At 35.9% G+C, this 27,271-nt stretch overlaps 1 protein-coding gene across 6 annotated transcripts in view; it reads right to left on the reverse strand.

The window, feature by feature from the left end:
• The window catches only part of TAX1BP1 (Tax1 binding protein 1), a 63,216-nt gene that overhangs the window by 26,969 nt on the left and 8,976 nt on the right, over positions 1–27,271 (reverse strand). For 5 of the 6 annotated variants that reach the window (XR_004970831.1, XM_036327754.1, XM_036327753.1 and 2 more), the window contains exons 3-13: positions 23,805–23,907; positions 20,968–21,155; positions 17,379–17,537; positions 16,294–16,442; positions 16,109–16,199; positions 14,868–15,053; positions 9,197–9,421; positions 8,221–8,367; positions 6,533–6,656; positions 5,191–5,294; positions 2,617–2,742 (exon numbers count right to left, since the gene is read on the reverse strand). Coding sequence is in view for 5 of the 6 variants with exons in the window: in XM_036327754.1 (XP_036183647.1) it covers positions 2,617–2,742; positions 5,191–5,294; positions 6,533–6,656; positions 8,221–8,367; positions 9,197–9,421; positions 14,868–15,053; positions 16,109–16,199; positions 16,294–16,442; positions 17,379–17,537; positions 20,968–21,155; positions 23,805–23,907 (1,602 nt within the window). In the remaining variant the exon portion in view is untranslated. The remainder of the gene's footprint in view (positions 1–2,616; positions 2,743–5,190; positions 5,295–6,532; positions 6,657–8,220; positions 8,368–9,196; positions 9,422–14,867; positions 15,054–16,108; positions 16,200–16,293; positions 16,443–17,378; positions 17,538–20,967; positions 21,156–23,804; positions 23,908–27,271) is intronic. The other variant, XM_036327755.1, reaches the window with a different exon arrangement.

Below are 27,271 nucleotides of genomic sequence, written 5' to 3' on the forward strand. Positions count from 1 at the left end.
TTGTCAATCTTCAAAAATAAAATTTCATATAAATTCAGTATTCAGCTTTATAAGTGGTAAGTGAAGTTGCCAGCCATTGAAAATATCCACAAGAATTTCAGAAACAGTAATATCATGAAACAAAAGTTTCAAAATTTCTTCTGACATCCTAATAATAGAGAAACATGGTAATTAACTGTAACTTCGCTACCCTTCCCATTGGCTAATCAGCGAGATATGCAAATTAACTGCCAACCAAGATGGCGGCCGGCAGCCAGGTAGCTGAAGCGAACAGGAGGCTTCCTTGCTCCAGTGATAGAGGAAGCCAAGGTTTCCCGCCTGCCGCTGCTGGCCTCTGAGCTTGCACTCTAAGCAACTATGTTGCAATTATAGAACCTCAATAAACCCCAGAAACCTGCTTTCAGCCAGCCGGGATCTCAGAGCTGGAGTGAGCAGGACCGCAACAGTGTTACAATTATAGAACCCAAACAAACCCAGATACCTGCTTTCAGAAGCCAAGGTCTCAGAGCTGGAGCCGAGCCTCAGAGCTAAAGCTGGCTCTCAGCTCCAGTGACAGCCATAGAAGGTAAATAAATCCCAGAATTTTAAAAAAAAAGAAAAAAAGGAGAGGTTGGGAGCTTCAGTCACCCGCCAGCCTGAAAACGGCCCTCAGCCCCTCACCCAGACTGGCCAGGCACCCCAGTGGGGACCCCCACCCTGAAGGGGGTGTGACCAGCTGCAAACAGCCATCATCCCCTCATCCAGGCTGGCCAGGCACCCCAGTGGGGACGCCCACCATGAAGAGGGTGTGACCAGCTGCAAACAGCCATCATCCCCTCATCCAGGATGGCCAGGCACCCAAGCGGGACCCCCACCCTGATCCAGGGCACCCTTCAGGGCAAACCAGCCGGATCCCACTCGTGCACCAGGCCTCTATCCTATATAGTAAAAGGGTAATATGAAAACTGACCCTAACAGCAGAAAGACTGGGAATGACTGGTCACTATGACACACACTGACCACCAGGGGGCAGACTCTCAATGCAGGAGCTGCCCTCTGGTGGTCAAGTCGCTCTCACATGGGAGGAGCTCTGCTCAGCCACAAGCCAGGCTGATGGCTGCCAGTACAGTGGTGGTGGTGGGAGCCTCTCCTGCCTCCTCAGCAGCGCTAAGGATGTCCGACTGCAGTTTAGGCCTGCTCCCCGCTGGCAACTGGACATCCCCCGAGGGCTGCCGGACTGCCAGAGGGATGCCTGATTGCCATCTTAAGCGCAATCCCCCGGGGAGCGGGCCTAAGCCAGCAGGTGGTCTGAGGGACCCCACCTCCCCCCGAGTGCACAAATTTTTGTGCACCAGGCCTCTAGTAAGATAATAAAAGGACTACCAGTAAAGTTACCTTACACTGTAATGTGCCACCTGCTCCAATCCCAATAGGGGAAACCTAAAGGAATTCTTGGTGTCGTTAAGAATATTACATTTCAAAATTAAATTATAGGTACAATTAGTTATGCCTTAGTAAAGTTAAATAATTTAGAACTTCCTTTATTTAGTCACACACAAAAATATGCCAAACTATCCTATATAATAAAAACCTAATATGCTAAGTGTCTGGTCACCTGGTCCATTCAAACGATCAAAGCATAATATGCTAATGATATGCTAAGACTGCTCAACAGCTCGTTATGACATGCACTGACCACCAAGGGGCAGTCGACCAGTCACTATGACATGTCCTGACCACCAGGGGGCAGACGCTCCGACAGGTAAGTTAGCTTGCTGCTGGGGTCCAACCAATTGGGACTGAGCAAGATGGGCCAGACATGCCTTGGCGCCCTCCTGCAGTACCTCCCAGGCTGGCCAACCTCCCGCATCCCTCCCCAGCCCCAATCGTGCACCAGTGGGGTCCCTCGCCTGGCCTGAGCCCTCTCGTAATCCAGGACCCCTCTGGGGATGTCGGAGAGACCGTTTTGGCCTGATCCCACAGGCCAGGCCAAGGGACCCCAATGGTGCACAAATTCGTGCACCAGGCCTCTAGTACAGCAGTTCTCAACCTGGGGGTCGTGACCCCTTTGGAGGTCGAATGACCCTTTCACAGTGGTCGCCTAAGACCATCGGAAAACACATATATAATTACATATTGTTTACAGTAGCAAAATTACAGTTATGAAGTAGCAACGAAAATAATTTTATGGTTGGGGGTCACCACAACATGAGGAACTGTATTAAAGCGTCGCAGCATTAGGAAGGTTGAGAACCACTGCTCTAATACATACACATATATATCTTAGAATATATAAGATTACACTTTATTCCTTAGAAAAATATCTTTTTCCTTATAAATTAGCTGTACAGCCTGCTAATTTTTTTCTAACATTCTTACAAATATCATTTACCATTCAGGCTTATTTGTTGGCTTATGTTACACTGGCAAAAACATATTCTACAGTATTTCACTCATAGTCAAGGGCACATACCTCAGTTCCAGGCTCAATCCCTGGACCTGGTAATCAATGAAAAAAGTATCCTCAAGTGAGGATTATAAAACATAAAAAGTGCATTGGATTGATAAAAATTATAGATAACACATTTTCAAAAGTACCAGCAACTATGCCTTAAGTTATACGAATATTAAACTTACTTTGTAATTGTCCTCTACTTCAGCTAGTTCTAGTTTTACATTTTCAGCAATTTTTACTTGTTCTTTCCATTTCAGCTCCATTTTTGCAAGTTCATCAGCATATTTATTGCACTTTGTTTTCTCATCCTAAATAAAATTATTAAATTACCAAAAGATTTTAAATCCATATAAAGCCAATATCTACACACAAATATACTAAGGTACAATGGGGGGGGGGGGGAGATTTGTGTAATATATTAAACAATAAAGAACTTAAATTATAAAAAAAATACTAAGGTATATGCTAAATGTATATTGTTGTAACAGTATAAAAATTGAAATAACCGAATGTCTGTCAGTGGAAGATCGAATAAATCACTTTATTTGCACATAATGGAATTAACAAAGAAAAATGTCAAGACTCATTAACTGAAAATAGCAAGTTGCAAAAACAAAATACATAGTGTAATCCTATCTTTGTTTCAAAAGTTGTTTAACAATTTTATATGATGTCTATGTAGTACTGTATAGAAAAATATGAAATAATTAATTGCTCATTTCTGGGTATCAGGGTCATGATGGTACTTTTTACCATCTTTATTCTTTATTCCTATAATACCATATTTCACAATAACCATGTATTACTTTTGTAAAGGAAGGTAGTAAAAATTTAGTGCCACTGTTTCCTGACACTGATAAATAAAACTCTGGGATTTCCAGACCAAGACAACTTCTAGGTTGACTTGTCATACACTGCTCTACTCTGGAACTCAGATGTTAAAAGGGAGGAGTTACAAACACAACAAAAAGGTAAAGTGGCCAACTTCATGTTGAAGATTTTTGTTCAAGGTGAAAAGTTTTAAAATATACTCGAGCAAGTCAATGGAGAAAACAAAGTCTTTTCATCTAAGAATGCTAAATCAACTGATTAACCATACTATACAAACCATGCCTCACACTACACACAAAAATAAACTTAAAATGGCTAATACATCTGTATGTAAAACTATAAAATTTCTAGAAGACAAGGTAAGAGAAAATATAAGTTAAATTAGGTAAATGTTTCTTAGAACATAAAAAGACTAAAACAGTAAAAAAAATTTTTGATACTCTGTACTTCATCAAAATTAAAACTTTTTCTAAAAATACCATTAAGGAAATGAAAAGGCAAGCTACAGAATGGAGAAAATAATTACTACACATATATGAGACAAAGCACTTATTGCCAGAATAAAGAACACAAACTCAGTAAGATAACCCAATTTTTAAAATAGTAAAGATTTGAATTCTTGCAATAAAAGGAGTTAAGAACCAATATAAGCAACAACATACCCAAGTCTCAAAAAATTATGCTGAAAGAGGACAGGAAACAGAGTACAAACCATATGATTCTATTTACAGAAACTGTACAAACAGTATGCTAATCTATAGTGACAGAAAGCAAGCCAATAGTTTCCCAGGGATGGGGACAGAGGGAGGGATGAGTTGCGAACAGATACAAAAAAGAGAACCCTGACGTTGTAAGTTTCACAACTATATAGGCAAAAGTGATCAAATTACAGACTTTAAATATGTGCAGTTTATTGGATTTCAATTGCACTTCAACACAGTTGTAAAAGAAAATAATGTACCTTGAGGAAGGTTTTACTTTCCATGGAACAATCTATCTTCCTTTCAATAGTACATGATGAAATTTTAATATTCATCCAGAATTGTTTTCTACTTAATGAATAATTTAGTCCCTTATCATAAATAACTACTTTGAACTCTAGCATAAACTGTACTAATCAACACTTCCACAGAAAGAAAGATCATCTGAAGCAACATAAACATTCAGTTTAAAATCTGGTTTAAAAAATCACATTAATATTATTTACAAGGCAGTAGCATAAAATATTTTAAATTACTCTAGTAACCTTGAGCTAATATATGCACTTCTCCAGCTCTGAAAAATAATCCCTCTCCTCTCCACATGCAAAGAAACTGACACAAAAAAATATTTAAACAAACAAAAATCACATACACAAAATAGCTTTTCCTCCTTCTCCAAATCAGATATAAATGAGAAGCATTTTTCCTTTGTCCTTTACATACTCTAGAAGTGAATGCTACCAAGACAGTTACAAAACTGAAATATTTTAATAATATAGTTTAAAATCATCAAAGTAAGTAACACTGTAAAGGCAACAACTCATTTGATTAATGTTCCCTTTCCACTTTGCAAATCTGGTCATTTTAAGATTTGGTAGAAATCTTTACTATTATTACAGTAAATGTAAAAGGAGCACTTCTCTTTTATAAAGTTCCATGTATCCTGATAATAAGACAAACAATATCCAACCTCAATCACTTGCCCATTATCAAGAGAAGTACGTTAGGTGAACAAAAACTAATTTTAGGACCATGATTTTACATACAGATCTACATGAAAAGGCACACACAACAACGCCCTCTCAACAGCTAAACGAAATACCAGTACATGTACCTGCTGTATAAAAAAGAAACCTTAGGACGCCCATCAATCGAAACAATAAAGGTAACCTAAGCCATTACATTTGATAAATATGTCTTTCACTTACAAGGTGGCTAGCTTACCTGCAAGAGTTGCTTACATTTATTATACTTTTCTGTTTTGTCAGCAATTTCTTTGGTCATTTCACAGACTTGTCCTTTTGTTACAATGTCAAAATCTGTCTCGGCTATAACAAGGCAGAAAATAAGGTCATTAAAAATTAGTTTTCTCTTTATATTATTTTCCTGTTCAGAATAACTTAAAGATCAGGATACTGTGAAATATAATAAATGGAATACTGAAGAAGAAAAACACCTACTTAAAAAATATATATTCATACATTAAACAAACAAAGTAGGATAATATATATATAAACTCTAGGTAAGAAGTCTTTAAATGTCAGTTTGGCCAGAACCAAGTTCATGTTCAGTAATGAAAGGATCATTTTTTTTTTTTTAATTAGCTAAAAATAGTTCTAAATGGCACAAAAATTTATATAACTGAATAGACAGGATAAGCAGAAAAGTCGTACTCTTTGAGAAAACATTTTAAATCATTTTTCCAATCTTTCATCACTATTCACTAGGTCTTTATTAAGTAAATATTGTACAACACCATGTAGGTAACTAAGAGGACGTACAGAAATTTAAAACAGGATCTTGTTCTGTAGCAGCTGAAGCTAATTAAATATTTAATAATAGAGGAAATTTACAATACATTTTAAAAGTATAACACATCAACTGCCCAAACATTACATGTGGAAATATACTTTTAGATACTCTAGTACTTATCTTCATTATTGCTAAATCATTAACACAGGGTGGAAAAAAAAAATGAGGAAAAGTAAAATCCTAGAGTTAATTCAAATTTACATGTTGTTCATGTATTCATTATTTCTCTCTATTCTGTTCTATAAATTAATAAACTAATAAAAAAATTTATCTTATCCACTGACAAGTACACTGAGAAAAGTACCCTACTGATCCAAAGCAGCCGGAGAGAGAGAGAGATGAGACACACCAACCGGGATTTACAAGTTATTCCCCCTAACAGAATTGAACTGAAGTGCGAGAAATGTTTCAAAATTCCATAGATTTTAGTGGAATGTTAATTAAAAATTCAATTCTTGGCTTTTGTCCTATAGCCCAAAGCTATACAAATCTGAGCTTACAAACACCAGGTCATTTAACACTTGTGAATATTCTCATGAAGATAAACACTAGTTCACACTCACATTTTATATATTCACCACATGCATGACTTTAACTTTTAGATCCTTACTTTCCCTTTGCCTCAATTCCTTAAATATACTATAAAGATTTCTATAAACTCCCTAAAATTCTTACTCCTGGAATAAGGCAATATAAGTAAGTATAAATACTTTTTAAGGCAGGACACTACACAAAAAGTCTAAAACATTTTTACCTGCAGAAGATAGTGGCTTTACACCTATAGTAGAGGTAGTAGTAGCTGGGTCTGTGTTTATTGAGGCCTCATTCACCTTCTGCTGACTTCCAATTTTCTTTGTGAAGACATTATTGTTAATGGCCTATTCAAAATGTTAACAATAAATTATTAAATGAATTCTATTTTCACCCTTCAGCCATTCTGTAAATAATCATATCAAAAAATCCTGAAAGTCCACAAAGCTACTAACTGTCCTAAAAGCCAGCAAAGACTAAAGTTACACACACCACTTTACTCATATTACAAAAGAGAAAACCTTATGTTTTTACTTGTCAAAACATCAAAAGACCACCAAAGTAGAAATCTCACAAGTTTTCTACTACAAAGTCATAATATATTTAAAGGCCCAAAACCAAAATCTATACATTTGGTTCATAGTTAAAGTGTAATTTTTTTTTCTTTACAAAAGCCTTCCTACTTTATCTCATGCATTTCTTGCTTCTTTTGTCTCCTTTCAGATTTCAAAAAAGACAGAAAATAAAACTGTCTTTACAGTAAATGTGGTTAGTAAAGAAAACTGTGGTGCTTTTCAACTGCGGGTTTTAAATGTGTTTCTTCACTTCCAAGACTCCATTACATAAAAAACCTTGTATTTAAGCACAATTTGGGGACCCACATTAAAACACACAGACATCAAAGCAGGGGCATTATAATTGATTTTATTAAATCTGCCTTCCCACCCTCAAATGGAATATAAAACAATTAGCTGATGATTTTTAACTCTTCCTAATCTAGTGGATATGAATAGGAGGAAAGAACTCACCAATGACAATTTGTAAATGGTGAACCCCACACCAAAGACAAACGTCACTGTCACAAAGAGGGACTTGGGACTCGATAGTATGTAATGAATATTTAAGTGAAATATACATTTAATCAACCTAAGAGGAAAATGGTGAAAAGAAGGCTCTTTTTCCCCCTGCTATTGCCCTTGCTTCCTTCATTGGTTCTCCAGTAAATAAAAATACCAGATATTAAAAAATTATTATTACAGTCCTGGACAGTTTTTCTCAGTGGTTAGAGTGTCAGCCCTCAAAATGAAGAGTTGCAGGTTCGATTCCCAGTCGTCAAGGGCACATAACTCAGTTGCACGTTTCCCAGCCCTTGGTAGGGGCACATGTGGGAGATAACCAAACCATACGTTTCTCTCACCCTGATGTCTCTCCCCGCCCCAGCACCCCTCCATTCCACTCTTTCTAGAAATCAATGTAAAAAATACCCTCTGGTGAGGATTAAAAAAAAAATTTTAATCATTACAGTATTAGGCCAATGACTTGAAATCAAGCAGAGGTAAATTATATTAAAAAGAATGGTATTTTTAATATAATAAACTAGAGGCCCAGTGCATGAAATTCGTGCATGGGTAGGGTCCCTAGGCCTGGCCAGCGGTCAGGGCCGATCTGTGGGGAGACTGGCGGGGAGATCAGGGGGGCCCCGCTGGCACCAGACTTGGCTGGCCTGGGGCCTGCAGGCCAGCTCCTGCATTGAGCATCTACCTCCTAGTGGTCAGTGCATATCATAGCAACCGGTCATTCCACCGTTTGGTCAATTTGCATATTAGGCTTTTATTTTATATGATGATTTGATTTGCAAACAAAAATATTGATAAGAAATGTTTCACTATGTATGAATTCTGTTATACTTACTGATTGGTCTGAAAGTTTGTTTATTTGTTTTTGGAGCCTCTGGCATTCCTTGAATTTTTCTTTATAATGATCTGCTGCCATCTGAAGACGAAGTTTCAGATCTTCAACTTCTCTTCTCAGTTCATGTTCCAGTGTATCAGTTTTTTCCTAAAAAAAAAAATAAACAACTCCTCTAAGAAAAAGATAAAAATTTTCTATCATAACAGTAGTAAATTCAAACTTCATTTTCATTTTTTTCTTTTTGGCTTTTTTTATCATTAAATATGTTTTTATTGATTTCAGAGAGGAAGGGAGAGGGCGGGGGGAGGGAGAGGGAGAGAGAGGGAGAGAGGAAGAGGGAGGGAGAAAGAGAGAGAGAGAGAAAGAAAGAAACAAACAAACAAACATACATCAGTGATAAGAATCATTGATCAGCAGTTACCTCCTGCACACCACCCCTACTGGGGACCAAGCCCACAACCTAGGCATGGGCGCTGACTGGGACTTGAACCGTGACCTTATGGTTCATAGGTCACTGAGCCACACGGGCCAGGCTTCTGTTTTTATTTTGGAGATTTAGCTATAGGGCCATATTAATTAGTTCTCCTAATAAATCCAGCTCTATATTCTTACAACTAAGATTCATTAAAAAACTAGAGAAGAATAATCCACCTCCTGAGGAGCAAGTATTACTCTGTTAAATAACCATAATACCTTTTATGCAGCTAGTAAATAAGAAATTCCAACAAAGTAATATATGCCTGACATCAGAAAGTTTAATTAGCAATAATAGACCAGCTTTTATTAACCATTAGGAATTTGCTTACAGCAGTTTTTCTTAAAGCATACCTTAATTTCAAACCAAGAGGTTTCAATGACTAAACAAAATGAATGGAAACTTAAAATTCTGATCAGGAATCTGACTTGATTTATTTTAACGTAACTCACTCTTATAAGTTTTGATCAAAATGGAAACTCAAAATTAACTTGCTTTTACCTGGTCTTTTTTCATAGCATTTAGTTTAAGTTCTGCCACTGCATCAGCTAACTGCTTTTTTACTTTCTCATTTTCCAAGCGTGCAGTATGTAGATCTGCCATCGTTTTATCTCGCACATTTACAGCATCACTAAGTTCTTTAGTCAGAAAGACAACTTCTTGTCGAGTTGCCTGGATCTGCTCCTCTGCTTTACGAAGTTGCTCCTTTAAGAAAAATGTATCTTCCTGAAGAAATGCAGATAAGGATATTTGTAATTAAAACATTCAATTAAAAAATACAAGCAGAAACTATTTTTACTCATATTTCAACAAATCAAAAATTTTAAGTTAAATATTGCTCTTCTATTCAGAACTTAAAGCATATGTCTAGAAAAAACTAGGGATGTGACTTAAGTTTCCTCACAGAATACACATATAACAAACCTATGCACTGAATATCACTAATACCACTTTATACACAAGTAAACTGAAGTATAGGAAGTTCAGGCAACATATTCAGTGCTTTCATGGCCTGACTGAGACCAGAATGAAAGCTCTTGTCCCCCAGAATCTCTCCAGTTGGAAGTACTGACCCTCATTTTTTACAATCACCAATAAAAATAATTTCAAAAACTTTATAACTCAAAAAAATTTGTTTCAATTTTTTTTTGAGAGAGAGGAAGGGAGTGGGGAGGGGGAGAGACAGAGAGAGAGAGAGAGAGAGAGAGAGAGAGAGAGAGAGAGAGAGAGACAGACAGACATCAATGAGATATTGAACCATACATTGGCTGCCTCACCCACACTTCCTACTGGGGATCAAGCCCACAAACCGGCATGTGCCCAGGAATCGAACGGGCAACCTTTCAGTGCATGGGACGATGCCCAACTAACTAAGCCCCACCAGCCAGGATGTAACTAAAAAAATTTTCGTTAAACAATGTTTCTACTATCTAACCTAAAAAATAACCAATATATTAATATACCATTACTTAAGTTTTGGTAAAACTTAAGTTTTTAAAAAATATTGATATGCAAATAGAAAAGATGAGGCACTGGGGAAATGAAAAGTTAATTAAGCATTCCTTAAGCCTAAAAATATCGTTAAAAGTTAAAATTGCCATAAAATTATTTCCTTTATTAACTAGACATTATGAGCTCAAAAAATCTAGTTCATTCAACTTTCCTATTTTCATCTCTGTACTAAAAATACTGTAAGCTCAGAAAAAGTAAAACCCATTCTTGGTTGTTAAACTGTTAGCTCCTTAGAAGGAATTGTAAATGATCATTTATGTAATGTTATGGTGGAGAAAATCTTTGTAGGTGTAACAGTATTAGATCTAACTATATAAATATTGTCAGCTTTCATATACCAAAATAGAAAAAAGGGGTAGTGAAGAAGGGAATAATAATACTTTCCAGTGGTCGGCAAACTGCGGCTCGCGAGCCACATGCGGCTCTTTGGCCCCTTGAGTGTGGCTCTTCCACAAAATACCGACTTCTGCACATGGGCCACGAAGTTTCAACCACACTGTGCGTGCGCGCCCGCACGTGGAATTTTGTGGAAGAGGCACACTCAAGGGGCCAAAGAGCAGCATGTGGTTCGCGAGCCACAGTTTGCTGACCACTGGTATAAGCGGCTTTTCTAATCAATAAGGAAAACCCCAAACAATAAATAAATAAATAAATAAATAAATGAATAAATAAATAAATAAATAAATAAAACTGGAGAAAAACATGAACATGGTATTTTTTAAAAAGAAATGGCTAGTATGCAAACCGAAAATACTCAACTCATGAACAATAAAATAGAAAAATTCAAACAAATACCATTCATCATCTTTCAAATTGTTAAAGCTTAAAGAACTGTAATACTCTAATATTAGGATGGGGTTAGCAAAATCAACAAATTTACAAACAGTTGGACTTACATAATCTGTAAGTGGTATAACCTTGCTAATCAGATTTTTGCAACATTCATGAACACCTTTAAAAAGCACATGGCTTTTAATGTAGCAATTTTTCATGAGTTTCTAATAAAATTAATAACGGGTAGGAACATAGGTTTAAACTTTACAGGAATTCAATAAAATATTAATATAATGAATAATTATTAAATGTCTAAAAATATGAGAATTTACTACAAATAAATTGATACATCCTCCACACAATGAAAGTCTACGCAGCCATTACAAACAGTAGCATGTATCATATACTGCTGGTATATTACTTTTTTTAAATAACTGAATATTTTAACACTCAACCCAGCAATTGCACTTGGAGGAATTTACGCTACAGATTTATATGTGTATGTCTAGATATCTGTATAATAATTTTTATTGCAATATGCTTATAATAAAGACTATACACAATTAAAACTGATTACATACTAAGTAGCTGTAAAAGAGAGACACTACACAGCTGTTGCAATGAAGGAGAAAAGATCTGTATGCTTACTCCTTTTGCAAGATGCCCAGACATTCCTTCAATTTTTTATAGGTTCTGAAATATCATATAACCACATTTTCATTAAGTACATTTCCAAAAAAATTAAAAATTATATAATGATGTAAGTATTACAATGTCCCCTTCTTTTCCCCCATTGATCTCTTCTAGCCTGCCTCCATCCCACCCTCCAACCCAGGCCTTCACCACCCTGTTGTCTGTGTCCGTGGGTTATGCATATATGCATGCAAGTTCTTTGGTTGATCTCTTCCCAGAGGGTTACTTTTACTTTGTACCTTCATGTACTACTTGAATTCTCTTATTACCATGATACTGTATTGCTTTTATAATTTTAAAAAAGTTTTAACAATTAATAATCATTTTTCCAGGTATTCCTTTTGTATGTTTTTCCTCACAGAAGTCTTGCTTTAATAAGAAAAGGATATTTAGAGAAATTTTTAGCATTTTATTAAACAACGAATAAGCAATCAAATACACTTTCACCTTTACATTTGCAATCTGTCACGTTAAATACACTGAAAAGTAACTTGGACCTTAATCATCTATAATAATAAAAGCGTAATTTGCTAATTAGACTGGACAGCCAAACGACCTTGTGGACGTCCTTCTGGAAGTCCTTCAAGATGACTTTCCGGACAAAGCCAGGGCTGTGAGGGCCAAGGCAAGCCTCTGCGGCTGCAAGGGCCAAGCCCCTTGCAAGAATTTCGTGCATCAGGCCTCTAGTTAAATATAAATGTCATGTATGTCTGACATTTATATTAACTATGTCTGAGCGTGTTTAACAGCAAACTACTGAAAACAACATAATACTCATCCATAAAAATTAATAAATCAATGTAAACCTACACAAAATAGTACTACACAGCCATTTTTAAAAATTAGAAAGATCTCTATAAGTTAATATGGAATGATTTCCAGTTTATATTGTTAAATGAAAAACAGCAAAGTACAAAATATATATAGCATGGCATCTTTTTTTAAGAAAGGGATCAAAAGGAGTATGTGCACACCAACACCTGCACATAAGCTTAATTTTTCCAAAAAAAAGCAGAAAGTAAAGAAAATGTTTACCTATGGGTATAAGTTAAAACAGGGATTTTATAAGGAAGAGATTGAGACATCAGAGTAAATTTTTTATATCATTTTGACTTTTGTATGATGCAACTATTTCACATATTCAAAAAATTAAATCAAAAGGTTAAGATTATAAAAACTAATATTAAGCTTAAATATATACAAATACACTGAACTGTACTACAAATTCATAACGAAGTTTTAAAATTTTAATTCAAGTAATCTGAACATAGTGTCCTATACTTCCTTAGTGAAATATACTCTATGAAAAGTTTTGGAATAGATCTTAATTTTATTTAGCAGACTTATTGTTGGAAGTGGCATTGACATAATTCTGAATTTATTGGCATATATAGCTGGGTAGAAAACAAATATAATGATGTTTTGGAAAAAGGGTTCTCACATTGATAAGAGATCTATAATAATAAAAGTGTAACATGCAAATCGACCGAATGGCCAAACAGCGGAACAACCGTCCAGACAACCACAATGACACCCACTAGTGCCAGGCCAGCCAAGGCGGGTGCCAATGCGATTGGTCAGGGGGCCCCAACTTCGCCCCACGATCACCCCGCAGAGGGAGGCCCAGGCCACCGGCCGGCAGGGTGATCAATGGGGAGACTCCACGATCGCCCCAAAGGAGGCGGCCCAGACCACCCTCTGTGGGACCATCAACCGGCGGGGCTCCAGAGAACTGGGAAACCAGGGTGTGTGGCAGCCGATTAGGGCAGTGCCAGGCCAAGGCAGGTGCAGGTAGGAGATGGGGCCGAGAGGCAGCTGGAGCTGTAAAGGCCTACTCTTGCATGAATTTTGGGCATTGGGCCTCTAGTATTAATATAAAATAGAGAAAGATATGGAAGGTCCTAGATTTGAAGTAAAGATATAAATTAAACACAAAATGTTTAATGAAAGTACAAGGAAACCACCCCTAGTAGCAACAGGATCCAGTTTCAAAATACCATTCCCTACTAAAAAAAAAAAACAGAGCTCCTTGGAAAAATGGCTAATCCCTAAAGCTGTTAACATACAGTTGTGCCACAAAACAAAAAGCACTCAAAGCATTAAGGGATTGAATCAAGAAGACACAAAAGCAGGTTTGAAAGATTCCCCCTCGCTAAATATGGGACTATTTGGGTATAAAAAAAAGAATGATGATAACATAATACACTGAACAAAAAAGAATTCAAAGACCATAGTGATATAATAAAGGGGGAGATGGCAATAGTGAACCTCTCCTCATTATAAAGGAATACCTACTAATAAATGTGAAAGGAATGACAGAATTTTTAAGTCACCATTTTGCAATCATTAAAGTAATAACTGATGCAGGTGAGGATCATCAAGGGATAAAAAACACTGGGTGAGAGACTACTGGGGAATAGGATGTTCACATGATCTCAAGTATTATCCCAGATTTACTCAATAATCACAGAGGGAAAGGCACTGATATATGAAGAGACAGGCAGACATAACATAACTTTAAACAAATGAGTTAAACCTAACATGATCAAGAATGAAATTAACACTGTGACCTTTGGTATGACTGCAACAGAATGTACAAAACATCACCTATGCCTTTTCTTGCCAAAAATAAATGTTTGACCTGATCTAGACATGAGAAAACAACAGACAAATCTAAATTATGGAACATTCCCTCAGACAAGCCTGAATTCTTCAAAAGTATCAATGTCAAAAAAGACAAAAAGTATAGGGACACTACTATAGATTAGAACAGACCAAGAACACAATACTAAATTTATATATGATCTTTGACCACGCCTGGATCAAGAAATTTTAAAGGTTAAATAAAAACATATTTGGGACAATTTGAATGTAGACTAGAACTATATACAAAATGAATACTAAAAATCAGTGTTAAATTTCTTAGGTGTGCTAATGGTATTATGGTCATAATACCTGCAACTGACTTTCAAATGGCTCAGAAAAGGCATATATATGGGGGAGATAAAGACAGTTTGCCTTTATTTGAGAATATGTATTCATTGTTTCATTCTTCCAACTTTTCTATAAGTTTGAACTTCTTCAAAAGAAAGGGCTGGGGGAGAGAAGATTAAAAATATAAACCATCATATTGTATACATTTAACAGAGATAATGTTTTACAATCTTCAAATACATGTTGCAAAAGTACTTACCTTACTTGAGGTGGTAAGCAGGTAAGCCCTTTGCAGACTATCCTTTTCAGCCAAACAGAATTGTAGTCTGCCAATCTCTTCTTTGAAATGAGTAATCATGTTTTCTTTGTTCCCATCTAAATTCTTTAAAGTTTGGACCTCTGACACAAGCTTGGTATTTTCTATTTCTCTATTCTTCAAATGGACCTGTAACAGTGCTTAAAAATGTCAAGAATATTCTAACTCCATAACCTAAGTCAGTCCAAGTTTAAAATACCACTGTCTATCTCTAACCCAAATATGATTAAGGAATGGGAAGACTTACCAGACTTGGAGTCAGGAGACACAAGTTCTGCCAAGTGACTAGCTAACTATGTGGATTAACAACACAGCTTTTCTAAGTTTTTTTTTTTAACTTTCCATAGACACTAATAATAATAATAATAATAATAATAATAATTCTAAGGTCTTTTCCTTTGATTTAATGATTTTAATTTCTCTTTAAAATCACAAATGGATTTGGTTGTTCTTTTGGCAAAACATTAGGTTACAGACAGATTCAGATATAAAAGCATAATGAGATTCTGGAAAACATCTTAAGCAATTCAATTTTTGCTTGTGAAAACTACTATATCACTTATTTTCTGTATGCCTGAAAATATATATGTTGTTAATTAACCCAATAAATTTTTCCCAGAAACTTTGGCTGTGGCTGTTCATTTGCTCACAACAGATATACAAATCAAAACTACTTTCCACTATAAAGGGTTCTCTTGCTTTGGTTAAGAGTACCAGAGATATGCCTTAGCTGGTTTGGCTCAGTGGATAGAGCATTGGCCTGAGGACTAAAGGGTCCCAGGTTCAAGTCCAGTCAAGGGCACATGCCCGGGTTGTGGGCTCAATCTCCAATAGGGGCCATGCAGGAGGCAGCCGATCCATGATTCTCTCTCATCATTGATGTTTCGATCTCTCTCTCTCCCTTTCCTTTCCTCTCTAAAATAAATTTTAAAATATTAAAAAAAAAAAAGAGTACCAGAGATAAATGAATTAGCATACTTCTTGCACTTTACTCTTTAAATGTATGGAACCTCCTGTTCCAAAAAAGCCATAAGGTGACTGCATCCTGAACTGCAACTACACAAGAGATCCTGAGCTGTAAAAACTCAGCTAAGCTGCTCCCAATTCCCAACCACTAAATAAGTGTTAGAGTAATTTTCTTATACAGCAATAGAAAAGTAACAGAAACGGAAAGAATAAATTACCTTATAAAGTTCCTTCTCATCCTTTTCTGTCTTCAACTGATATTCAAGTTGTTCTCTTTCACACTGGGCCTTCCTGAGTTTGTCCTTTAAACTGGGTTAAGGTCATGTAACATTAATATAGACAAAATAACTTTGTTAAAACATTTTTAGAACATAAAGATATCTTTTAAAAGTGTCAGAAATACCTGTCTAATTCAGTTTCTTTTTCAATTGCTTTATTTGTCACTAACAGAATATCTTCCTCAAGCTTGACAGCTTTGGATGTAGCATAATTGTATCTCCTCTTAAGTTCTTCATTTTCCATTTTTAAATTTTCTGATACTTCAGTAAGTTCCTAAGAAAGAACAACAATAAAGTATTGAGAAACATAATTAGTATGATAAAATATGCATCTTACAGAAATCTATGTATTCTTAAATTTTAATCCCAAATTTGTCCCCTCCAAAGTTTATAAACTAAGACTAAAAACTAAACCAGAAATTGTAACATACATTCAACTTTACATATACTAAATTAACTTTTTTCTTGCATTTTTATACACTCTTGTTGATTTCACTAACTTCTCCACCAGAGGGCAGGCAACGAAAATGAGAAAAAAAAAATTTAATTAGTCACTCTCATATTTTACATAGCACTTTTCAATGTTACCCCAATGACAAATCATGTTTCATGATACTACCAAGGTTAACACTCACTTTTTTCTCCCATTTTTTTTCAGCTACTAATTAAAATCCATTTGTATCTCTAATGAAACCACACTATTTTATACTTACACTTCTTTTTTTCTTAGCTTAAGAAATTGCACCAATATTAGATATTTTTAGGATAATTTATGTAATTTCTCACATCAAGGATTTCAAAAGTTTGTCTAATACTACATCTCATTTCACTGAATTCTGATTTTTGGAAAAGTAATTTAACTACTTTATTCTATTTTCCCTTATTCAGTGTTTATCATTCCTAAGTGTATTTCCAAGCCCTCCCCTCAAAATCAATCAAATACTCTACATTTAGATATAAAGCATCTAGAAACAGTTGTCAGGCACTATGTCATCAAGCCTGGTACAAAAAATCCAAAATTTTAATCACTTACAACATAAAAAAAGTTGTGATAGAAGGTTGATAGAAACTGATCTGTTTCTGTATAAATATCTGTCTAAATGCTATTGTTTTTCAACACAGGGTTTTCACTCACTGTAACTGGTTCAGTTCTTGTAAAAAGTAGGTTTCAGGCTATCAACTACTATCAGTTCCCTTAGACTCAACCAACCTTTTTCTCTGCTTGCAGTTGGTCACATTTCTCTTTTTCATGGTTAAGTTCTCTTTCCATTCTTTCAATTTGTTCTCGAAGTTGTGTTGTTTCTTTTTCTAGAACGGCAAGCAATTTTAACAGTTCTTCTTTTTCTTTCATGGTTTTCTCCATTTTCAACTGTAAAACAAAAAAACTCATACTGGGTCTTTTTTTTTAAATAATCCTATAATGTTACAAATTGATTTCCCATTTCAAAAAAATAGTAAAGACATTCACAGAAAGAATTTTTACATTCTACTTCATATCAAATAGCCTTATTTAGCATTCAGGTAGAAAAGTTCATGAATCAAAAGTTCATGAAGCCTCCTTTGGTTGGGCAAAGAAGAAAAAAATTAAAAGTACAGCTAATGAATTTTATTATGATGTTTCCTACTGATCATTTTTCAAGTCAGTACTAAAGATAAGGCTTCATAAGTGACTTAACTCTGGGCATATCTTGAGTAATAATTTGGAAGAAAATGTATACCTCTTCCTGAATGCAAATTATGGGAAATCGTTGAATCTATTAAGAACTTTCTTATGTTACATAAGGCCTTCACCTAGGGATTACTATTAAAAGGGTTCTTTAAATAAGGTATTAGGAATAAATTTCAATATGTGATGCCTTTTATGTGGCATAAATAAATAAAAAAACTTTATAAATAAATGCAAATTTTAGGACTAAAATGCGGACTATAACATTATATTAATTATTATGGAAACACTAATAGTTATTCTGTTCAGGAAATCTAAACTCTAATATTCTAAAAAATTAATGAATTAAGGGACCTAAAATGGTTAACACTTCTCTTACAGGCAGACATCACTGACTCTAATGAGGGAAGATTGTATACTCAGAGGAGGCATCGTATACATTTAGCTAAAATAAAATGGCCTGGTCGACATGACTCAGTGGTTGAGTGTCGACCTATAAACCAGGAGGTTACGGTTCAATTCTGGTCAGGGCATATGCCCAGGTTGTGGGCTCGATCCCCAGTGTGGGGTGTGCAGGAAGCAGCCAGTAATGATTCTCCCTCTCATCACTGATGTTTCTATCTTTCTCCCTCCCCCTTCCTCTCTGACATCAATAAAAATGTATTTTAAAAATAATAATAAATAAATAAAATGTATGCCCAACAATAGACCCCAAGTCCATTTTCCAGGGTCATGGAACCAAACTGATTGAAGTCTAAAATGGTTTTTATGGAAGTTGAATGGCTATAAGTTTTTAGAATGACCCTTCTACCTCATTCATCACACCAAATGAAAATGACAGGAGTAAATACCCTCAAAAGAGAAAACTTTATTTATTTACTGAACGTATTTCATACCTTGCCTATTTTATTTTTTATAATGGCTTTTGGCTCTAAACTTTCTCATAGCTTAAAATATAGATACATCTTGATATACTGCAAAAGGAACATTATAAAAGAACCACTTTTACCCAGTGATTCATTTAATTGGCACATAAATTCAAATTAGATTAAAATGTATACAAATCAAATTCCTGCCCCCAATTCTGTATTGTGAAATCTTTCAAGCACATAGCAGTTAAAATTTTACAATGAATACCATATACCCATCACCTAAATTCACTAATATTTTGCCATTTTAATTTTATTTCCCTTTATATTCAGTATTCAATTTATCGATGTAATTGTGGAGGAGGGGAACTAAACCATTTGAAACAAAATTGCACACTTCACCCCTAACTACTGAGAGCAAGCATCTCCTAATAAGAACAATTTCCTATTCAACCACTACCATTATAATAGTTAAGAAAATTAGTAATTTTTTAAAAACTCCAGGATCCAGTCAAGATTCACACACTGAAGCATTATATTTTATTTATCACTTTTAATGTCAATAGTACCCTAGACAATGTCTCACATATCTACTATTTTTGTGCAGTTTTAGATAAAATCATTAAAGATTTTGCTGAATGTGAAAATTTAAAAGACTTGTCCAAAACTTGGTCAGAATATAAAAACATTTTATCTCAGAAATATTTCCCTAAGAGACAGCAATTTACATTTCTTTATGAAGAAGAAGTGAAATAAATTGTTATGGTGTCCCAATTTACTTAGAAAACGTGCATAAGAGATGCAGATGTCAAAACGCCCCTTCTTCTGTTAGTGGCCCTGAAGTCAGGGTGGTCTAGCAAGTATTCAAAAAGCTGCAATGTAAACTAACTGCATTCTTCTTAAGAGCCGGGCTTGTTTCAGCATCTTTGACTAGCATTCAAATACCAGGCTAAAAACCTTGATCATCAGGCAGTTGTCAACACAAAATGTTTCAGTCAGCCTATAAAAGTTACATTTCTTTATTTAAGATAAGAGAAGAATTTCTGGAAGGGGGAAGGGTAGATATGGAAGAATTCACACACAAAAAAATAAAAAAATAAAGTATGTTATCTATAACCTCTTGTCTTTTTTCTCTAATCTCAGTTTATTAAGGTAAATAAGATAAAATCAAAGTCATAAAATATTTACATATAAAAAGCTCATCTGACTATAAAGAAAAGCAATGACCTGTCAGTAAATGTGAATATAAAGTAATCAAAAATGGATGCTGAACCAATTAAAGAAGCTGTATTTCACAGAAACACAAATGTAACATTCCAGTACTTAGGTTTAGGGTATTTCAAAATATTGAGAAATATTTTGAAAGAATGTTGTTCTAATTTCTTCTTCAGTAACTACTAAAAATTAAGACATAAGGCATTATTAGAGCATCTACACAGTACATTTCTATTGGAGCCAATGCAATGACTCCAAATATTCAATTTAAAAAAATAGTGAGAAGTTTTTCACCTTTTTTCAGTTATGGTTAATCCAAGCTTATTCATTTGATCAGATGACAAGGAAAAAAAAATCATTCTAAAGATATTCAACTTAAACCTTGAGACTGGGATGCTTCTCTGATTCACTGCCACACTTGGGATAGAGTATGCTCCATAGTACAGTAAAATAAAGTTCACATCCAATGACAGATTTATTGCTGTACACTACTTTCCCTCCAGCTTCACCTTCCAAATCTCTACCATTCTACACTTAATGGAGTAGGCACCACCGAAGAAAGGTTGGGGGTGAGGAAATATTAGGAAAGCTATAGGTCTAAATTCTCTCAATAGTTGTTTATTGCACATCTACTATGCACAAAACACTTCTAGAGCCTAGGGACAGTCCCTGCCACAGTGAAAGCAATAACATAGTTGTGATAAAAAGACTTTTAAAGCATTTCAAAAATACACTAAGTTATGCATATATGCATAATCCATGGTCACAGACAATAAGGTGTTGAAGGCCAGAGGTAGGGGCTGGCAGCATGCTGGTGGGGGTCAATGGGGGATAAAGGAGGACATATGTAATATTTTCAATAATAAAGATTTTTAAACAGGAAAAAAAATACACTAAGTATTTTTCAATTATTTTAGTTTAAAAGCATCTGCTTTTTAGGTTATACACCTGCATAACATAAGAATTCTTAAAATGCCAATTAACCTGTGTTCTTACATGTTCTGTTTTTAAAATTACCTATGAATCACTAACTCACTGTTGGTACTAACCTCAAGAAGGCCAGCTTTTGTGGTCACCACCAACATGTCAGAATGCCCTTCGTCTTCCATAGTGAGCAGCTCTTCAACTGGAGAAGAAGCTCGAAACTGGAAAGGTGTACTTGCTCCACGAATTTCACCCTTATGGGTAACGTAACAGAACTGATAAAATTCTCCGTCATCATTTGGAAGGTAATATCCTAAGAGGAAGTTAACCAAAAATTATTAAACTTCCTATTATAAAATGTTACTTTAACAATATTTGTCACGTCCTCTCATTCCTGACCCTGTTTCTAGGCATTTAGGATATGTCTTTCTTCCTTTTTTTCATAAATTATCAGAACTAGACTTTCCCTTCTTCCCTTAACATGCCCGAATTTTTCTACCTTGGATCTAAGCTTATATTCCCAGAATATCCTTTTCCCAAATCTTCACTAGAGCAAAACTAAGTCATCTGGGAGAGTGTCAAAATGTAGTTTTCAAGGAGAGGAAGGCTGGAGGAGGAGCAAGGGAAAAACAAGCATGAAAATCTAGGAGAATTATTAGGAGTGAGAACATGCCATTTAAAGAAATCTTCCCTCAATTCATTACATGTAAAAGGGAGATATTAACAAAAGGAATATGCTACACGTGTAAACTGTGTAACAGCAGAAAAGATGATGAGGTCCACTGATGCTGTAGAACAAAAAAGCTTTGGAACTACACAGATTTTATTCTGGAATTCCAGCTCTACCACTAACTATTATTTACTTAACCTCTTGTGCCCCAGAGTTTCTTAGCTGTAAAGCAGACTCCAAGCCATCTATCTTAGAGTTCCAAAGTATCTATAGATAACGTATTTATACCATCCAGGCCACTAATGTGTGTTCACTATTTGTTCCTTCTTTCTTCAATTCAATTGTTACCTTCTCTTTCAAATTTTGCTGGATTATCCTATTTCAAAATTAAGTTCCCTTCCCTCCAAAACGCCCATGGTATTTTTTACATTAAGAAAAACAACTTCCACAATATACCTTGTATTACCATTCATTATACACATGCTTTATATCCTATATCAAGACCTCAGAAATATTGAGGGCAGATACAGAATATAAAAATTCTGGAATACCTATAAAAAGGAAGCATTAAATGACTATGAAATGAACCTACAAAAAATGAATACATTCACCTTGTCTTGGATGTTACTATTAAACAGAAATCTGTAATCACTATGGCTGTTATTCTTCCATATCTTAAAATTTTCAGTCTCATTCTTATGATATCTAGTTCATTTGATTTCATTCTTTAAAAAATAGTTGGCCTTTCTCTTTAGAAATAAGAGAGAGGGGCAGAGAAAAACACAAGGTAAGCCAAGAACATCATCTGGGGCTTGAAAGTAAGAAAGAAGTCCTTTAAAAAGCACTGGAGGCCGAAACCGGTTTGGCTCAGTGGATAGAGCATCAGCCTGCAGACTGAAAGGTCCCGGGTTCAATTCCGGTCAAGGGCATGTACCTGGGTTGCGGGCAAATCCCCACTAGGAGATGTGCAGGAGGCAGCTGATCGATGTTTCTAACTCTCTATCCCTCTCCCTTCCTCTCTGTGAAAAATCAATAAAATATATTTAAAAAAAAAAAAAAAGCACTGGAGGATGAAGGGAATATTAAAAAAAAAAAAACACAGGAGCTGACCTGAATGGAGTTACCTAGGATCAAAAAAAGCTAAGACAATTTGAGCAAAAAAATGATGATAGTATTAGACTTTATTCCATAGAATAAAATAAGTATCCATGAGTCCACGGTGAAGAGGACTTTTCCTAACATAATTCCAACTAATAAATATACAAGAAATATGAGAATAGAGGAGCATCACCAGACAAATACAACAACAATAATTATTGTTAAGCAAGATTCAGTAATGTATACTAAAATGAGTGGGTAAAAGTTTGAAGAGAAACAAGATTATTTCCTTAGTCTCAAAGTAACTTCCCTATAATAGTCACTAATTACAAAAGAAAAACTATTACCTCTACAGTGGAAAAATCCAGCAGACACCACCTTAACCAAGTGATCAAGATTAGTACCAGTAATAAGATATATGGGCATAGTGCTCCCTGATACAATACACTGAGAAGGGTACAACATTAGTTCTCTGGTATTCTTCCTGAAAATGTACAACCTCAGTGCAATTATGACAAAGCATCAGACAAACCCAAAAGAAGAAACATTTTTGTATAGAAAAATAATAAAATAAACTTTCACATACTTACAACTATAAACCTACTTTTGCCCATCCCTGTCTTTTTCTCACCTCTAATCCCATCCAATATAAAAAAAGTATAGTATGCAAATTGTCCCCTCCACCAGAGTTCTTTGGGAAGTTGGACCAGGGGGTGGGCTGGCCAGGGGAAAGGAAGGAGGCCCCAGCCAGTGGCGGCAGGTAGCTGGGGGAAGGGATGGAGGCCCTGGCCGGCAGCCAGCAGCCACTAGGGACCCTACCAGTGCACAAATTTCATGCACTGGGCCTATAGTTTGTTACATTATTCTAACATGAGTAATAGCATTGTTTTCTCATTTGGGAAAAAAAACATCAAAGGTAAAGAGCTGATAAGAAATCAACTCTTCAATGAAAGTTAACAAGCAAAAGCCTTTATAATGTCTACATAAAATATCATGTGACCTATGTTTAAAATAGGTACTAGGTTTCTTTTTGCCAGTAGATATTTACATTATGACTTTTGCTAAACAAAAGATACTAATTAATTCAATTGTGGTATGCTGGCTATGCCTTAGTAGACAATTACAATGGGTACATCACTTTTAATAGCAATAAAATACCTAGTTTCACCCAGTTCTGCAGTTTTCAGTTCTTACCTTGAAATGCTAATACACAATTTACTGTTGATCCTTCTACATAATTTTCAGGCATAGGGGACCATAAAAATGTGTAATAATCACGAGCAGTACTCCATCCAACCTAAAGGAAAGAAAACATGGAGATTATTAGAAAAAAGTTTAATATAGAGTGATATCTTATAGCATATTGTTTTTTACTGCATCCTAAAGTTAAGACATGGGTTAATATGCTTACAAATCATAATATTTTAACCAGCATGTCAGATTTTATAGTTTTTTATTAAGCTGTAACCTAATGCTATAAAAAAATCTATATAAATCAAACAGTAGAGTTTCTAATATGTATTAAAATGCAATTTGATATCCAATTTCTCAAGGAAAATCTTAGTATCAAAAAGAAAAACTTAAATTTTGCTTAAAATTTGAATTCATTAAACAGGTTTTTTAAACATTATCTTATGCTTCAAAGTTAAGTGTTTAATTAGAGCCCTGCCCCTTAAATCCACTAACTTCACTGATCTTTCACCTTTAGCAAGTCTTGCTTAAAGCCAATTGGTAAATTTTGTAAAAAGTCCTTTATTATCAAGATGTTTATATACAAAAATAGACTACCTATGTCCTATCTCTAAAACACTTTCAACTTACAACATGTATACATTACATATCTCAGTCTGTATTATCCAGATGAATTGTAGCGTGCTAAGTATGGATTAGAGATGTGTAAAATAGGTACTAGGTTTCTATTTGCCAGTAATATTCCAAGAAATAATACTCCACCGAGTTAAATTTTAAGTATATTCTTAATTCTGATTGACCTACTTTTAGAGATTGCAGACCACTGGAAGAATTTTAACAATCTTTAGTCTCCAAAAGAGTGTTTTCATACTGTAGGTCACAACCCAGTAGGAAGTATATTAATTTAGTGGTTCATGACATTAACTTTTTGATTTATATAGAATTAGAAAAGGATCAGAGTACATGACAGCTAAGTACTGCTTCATAAAAAATCTGTTTCAGATGTATTTGCAAGCACCTTTGCTTGCTAGGTCGCATCACAGAATTTGTGTGTGTCAGGGTCAAAAACATTTGAAAGACATAATTTTCATCTCTTTACGGATAAGAAGGAAGTTTAAAGAATCTGTGATGTAAGTGATTTACCTCACCTATTAAGGCTCAAGTTTTTCCCCTTTGAACTATTAGAAGATAAAATTAGATGATAAATATAAAAGCAGCACTTAGCAGAGTGCCTGACCATGGTGAGTACTCCTTAAGTGGTAATTTTTGTTAATCACAGTGTATAAGAAATAGGTCAGATTACCAGAAAATACCTCTTTCTAGTTATGACTTCAAATAAATTACTTCTGTTTCCTCCTCTTTAAAATGGAGATAATGGTAACAATCTCAAAGGGTTGTGTGTGTTTTTTAAATAAAATAATCCCTGTAAAGCACTTAGCACAATACCTAGCACATCAATGATAATTACATCCTATCTAAAAAAAAAAAAAAGGGGGGGGGGAGTAAAATGAAAATTGACCATCACTCCAACACACAAGATGGCCGCCACAAGATGGCTGGCAGGGGAGGGCAGTTGTGGACAATCAGGCCAGCAGGGGAGGGTAGTTGGGGGGAACCATGCCCAAAAGGGAGTGCAGTTGTAGACGATTAGGCCTGCAGGGGAGGGTAGTTGGGGGGAACCAGGCCTGAAAGGGAGGGTAGTTGTGGACGATCAGGCCTGCAGAGGAGGGTAGTTGGAGGGAACCCAGGCCTGCAGGGGAGGGCAGTTGGGGGGAACCATGCCTACAGGGGAGGGCAGTTGGGGGCAATCGGGCCTGCAGGGGAGGCCAGTTGGGGGGGACCAGGCCTGCAGGGGAGGGCAGTTAGGGGTTATCAGGCTGGCAAGGGAGGGCAGTTAGGGGTGACTGGGCCAGGAGGGGAGGGTAGTTGGGGCAACCAGGCCAGCAGGAGAGGGCAGTTAGGGGTGATCAGGTCAGCGGGAGGAGGAGGGGCAGTTAGGGGCAATCGGGCTGGCAGGGGAGCAGTTAGGTGTCGATCAGGCTGGCAGGGGAGTGGGTAGGAGCAATCAGGCAGGCGAGCAGTTGGGAGCCAGCAGTCCTGGATTGTGAGAGGGATGTCAGACATCCCTCAAGGGGTCCCAGATTGGAGAGGGTGCAGGCTGGACTGAGGGACACACACCCTGTACACGAATTTCATTATCATGTTAGTGTTATCATTAGTTCAAAGACACACAGTGTTATCATATTAGTTCAAAGACACACAGACTTTTAGGGACAGTGAACTGACTCTACAGTTCTTTTCATATCCCCTAGAGCTTCTACCATCTCCTGACAACATTTTGAACAATGGAACAGTTATAAAGTTACCTATGACTTTCAGAATGTATTGCTCCTAAGAGCTACACTTTAATCCAGTTATAAAAGGGTGTAGGTGTATCTACAGTAAGGAAGGAACCAAAACAATGGATGTTTCACATAGTTTAGTTTGGGAAAGTACAATAGTACTGGCATCATTCTTCTACTAATGCAATAGTGAAATAAAAGCAAAAAAGTAAATTAAGCAAGGGTAACATGGAAGAAAAAGAAAATCTTTAACTAGGATTAATCTGTTAGAAAAACATATTGGATAAGAAGTATTGCTCTGCCAAAACCGGTTTGGCTCAGTGGATAGAGCGTCGGCCTGCGGACTGAAAGGTCCCAGGTTCGATTCCGGTCAAGGGCATGTACCTGGGTTGCGGGCACATCCCCAGTAGGAGATGTGCAGGAGGCAGCTGATCGATGTTTCTCTCTCATCGATGTTTCTAACTCTCTATCTCTCTCCTTTCCTCTCTGTAAAAAATCAATAAAATATATTTAAAAAAAAAAAAAGAAGTATTGCTCTTAAAAAATAAAGAAAGATGTACTGCTCATAAAGGAAACTGAGAGGAAGTGTAAAGAAGATCAGAAGGACATCAAGGTTACCTAGCAAAAATAAAGATATTAATAAGTTCTAGAGAAACATTGAGAGAAAGAAAAACATTAGGGTGAAGAGAGCATACTTTTAGCCCTAACCGGTTTGGCTCAGTGAATAGAACACCGGCCTGCGAACTGAAAGGTCCCAGGTTCGATTCAGGCCAAGGGCATGTACCTTGCTTATGGGCACATCCCCAGTAGGGGGTGTGCAGGAGGCAGCTGATCGATGTTTCTCTCTCATCAATGTTTCTAAATCTCTATCCTCCTCTCCCTTCCTCTCTGTAAAAAAATCAATTATATATATATATATATATATATATATATATATATATATATATTTTTTTTTTTTTTTTTTTAAAGCACTTTTAAAGAGGGAGGGAGGGAAAGGGAGATACTGAGGTCCAGGGGGGGCACTATTTTGGGGGGAGGAGATAAAGGGAGAGCGACACAATAGGAAAGGCACTGAAAATATATTTTCTGGTTATATGTGTACAAATATAAAACCTACAAAGAAATACA

Source organism: Myotis myotis, unplaced genomic scaffold (assembly GCF_014108235.1).
Source record: "Myotis myotis isolate mMyoMyo1 unplaced genomic scaffold, mMyoMyo1.p scaffold_m19_p_11, whole genome shotgun sequence".
In the NCBI taxonomy this organism is placed as follows: Eukaryota; Metazoa; Chordata; class Mammalia; order Chiroptera; family Vespertilionidae; genus Myotis; species Myotis myotis.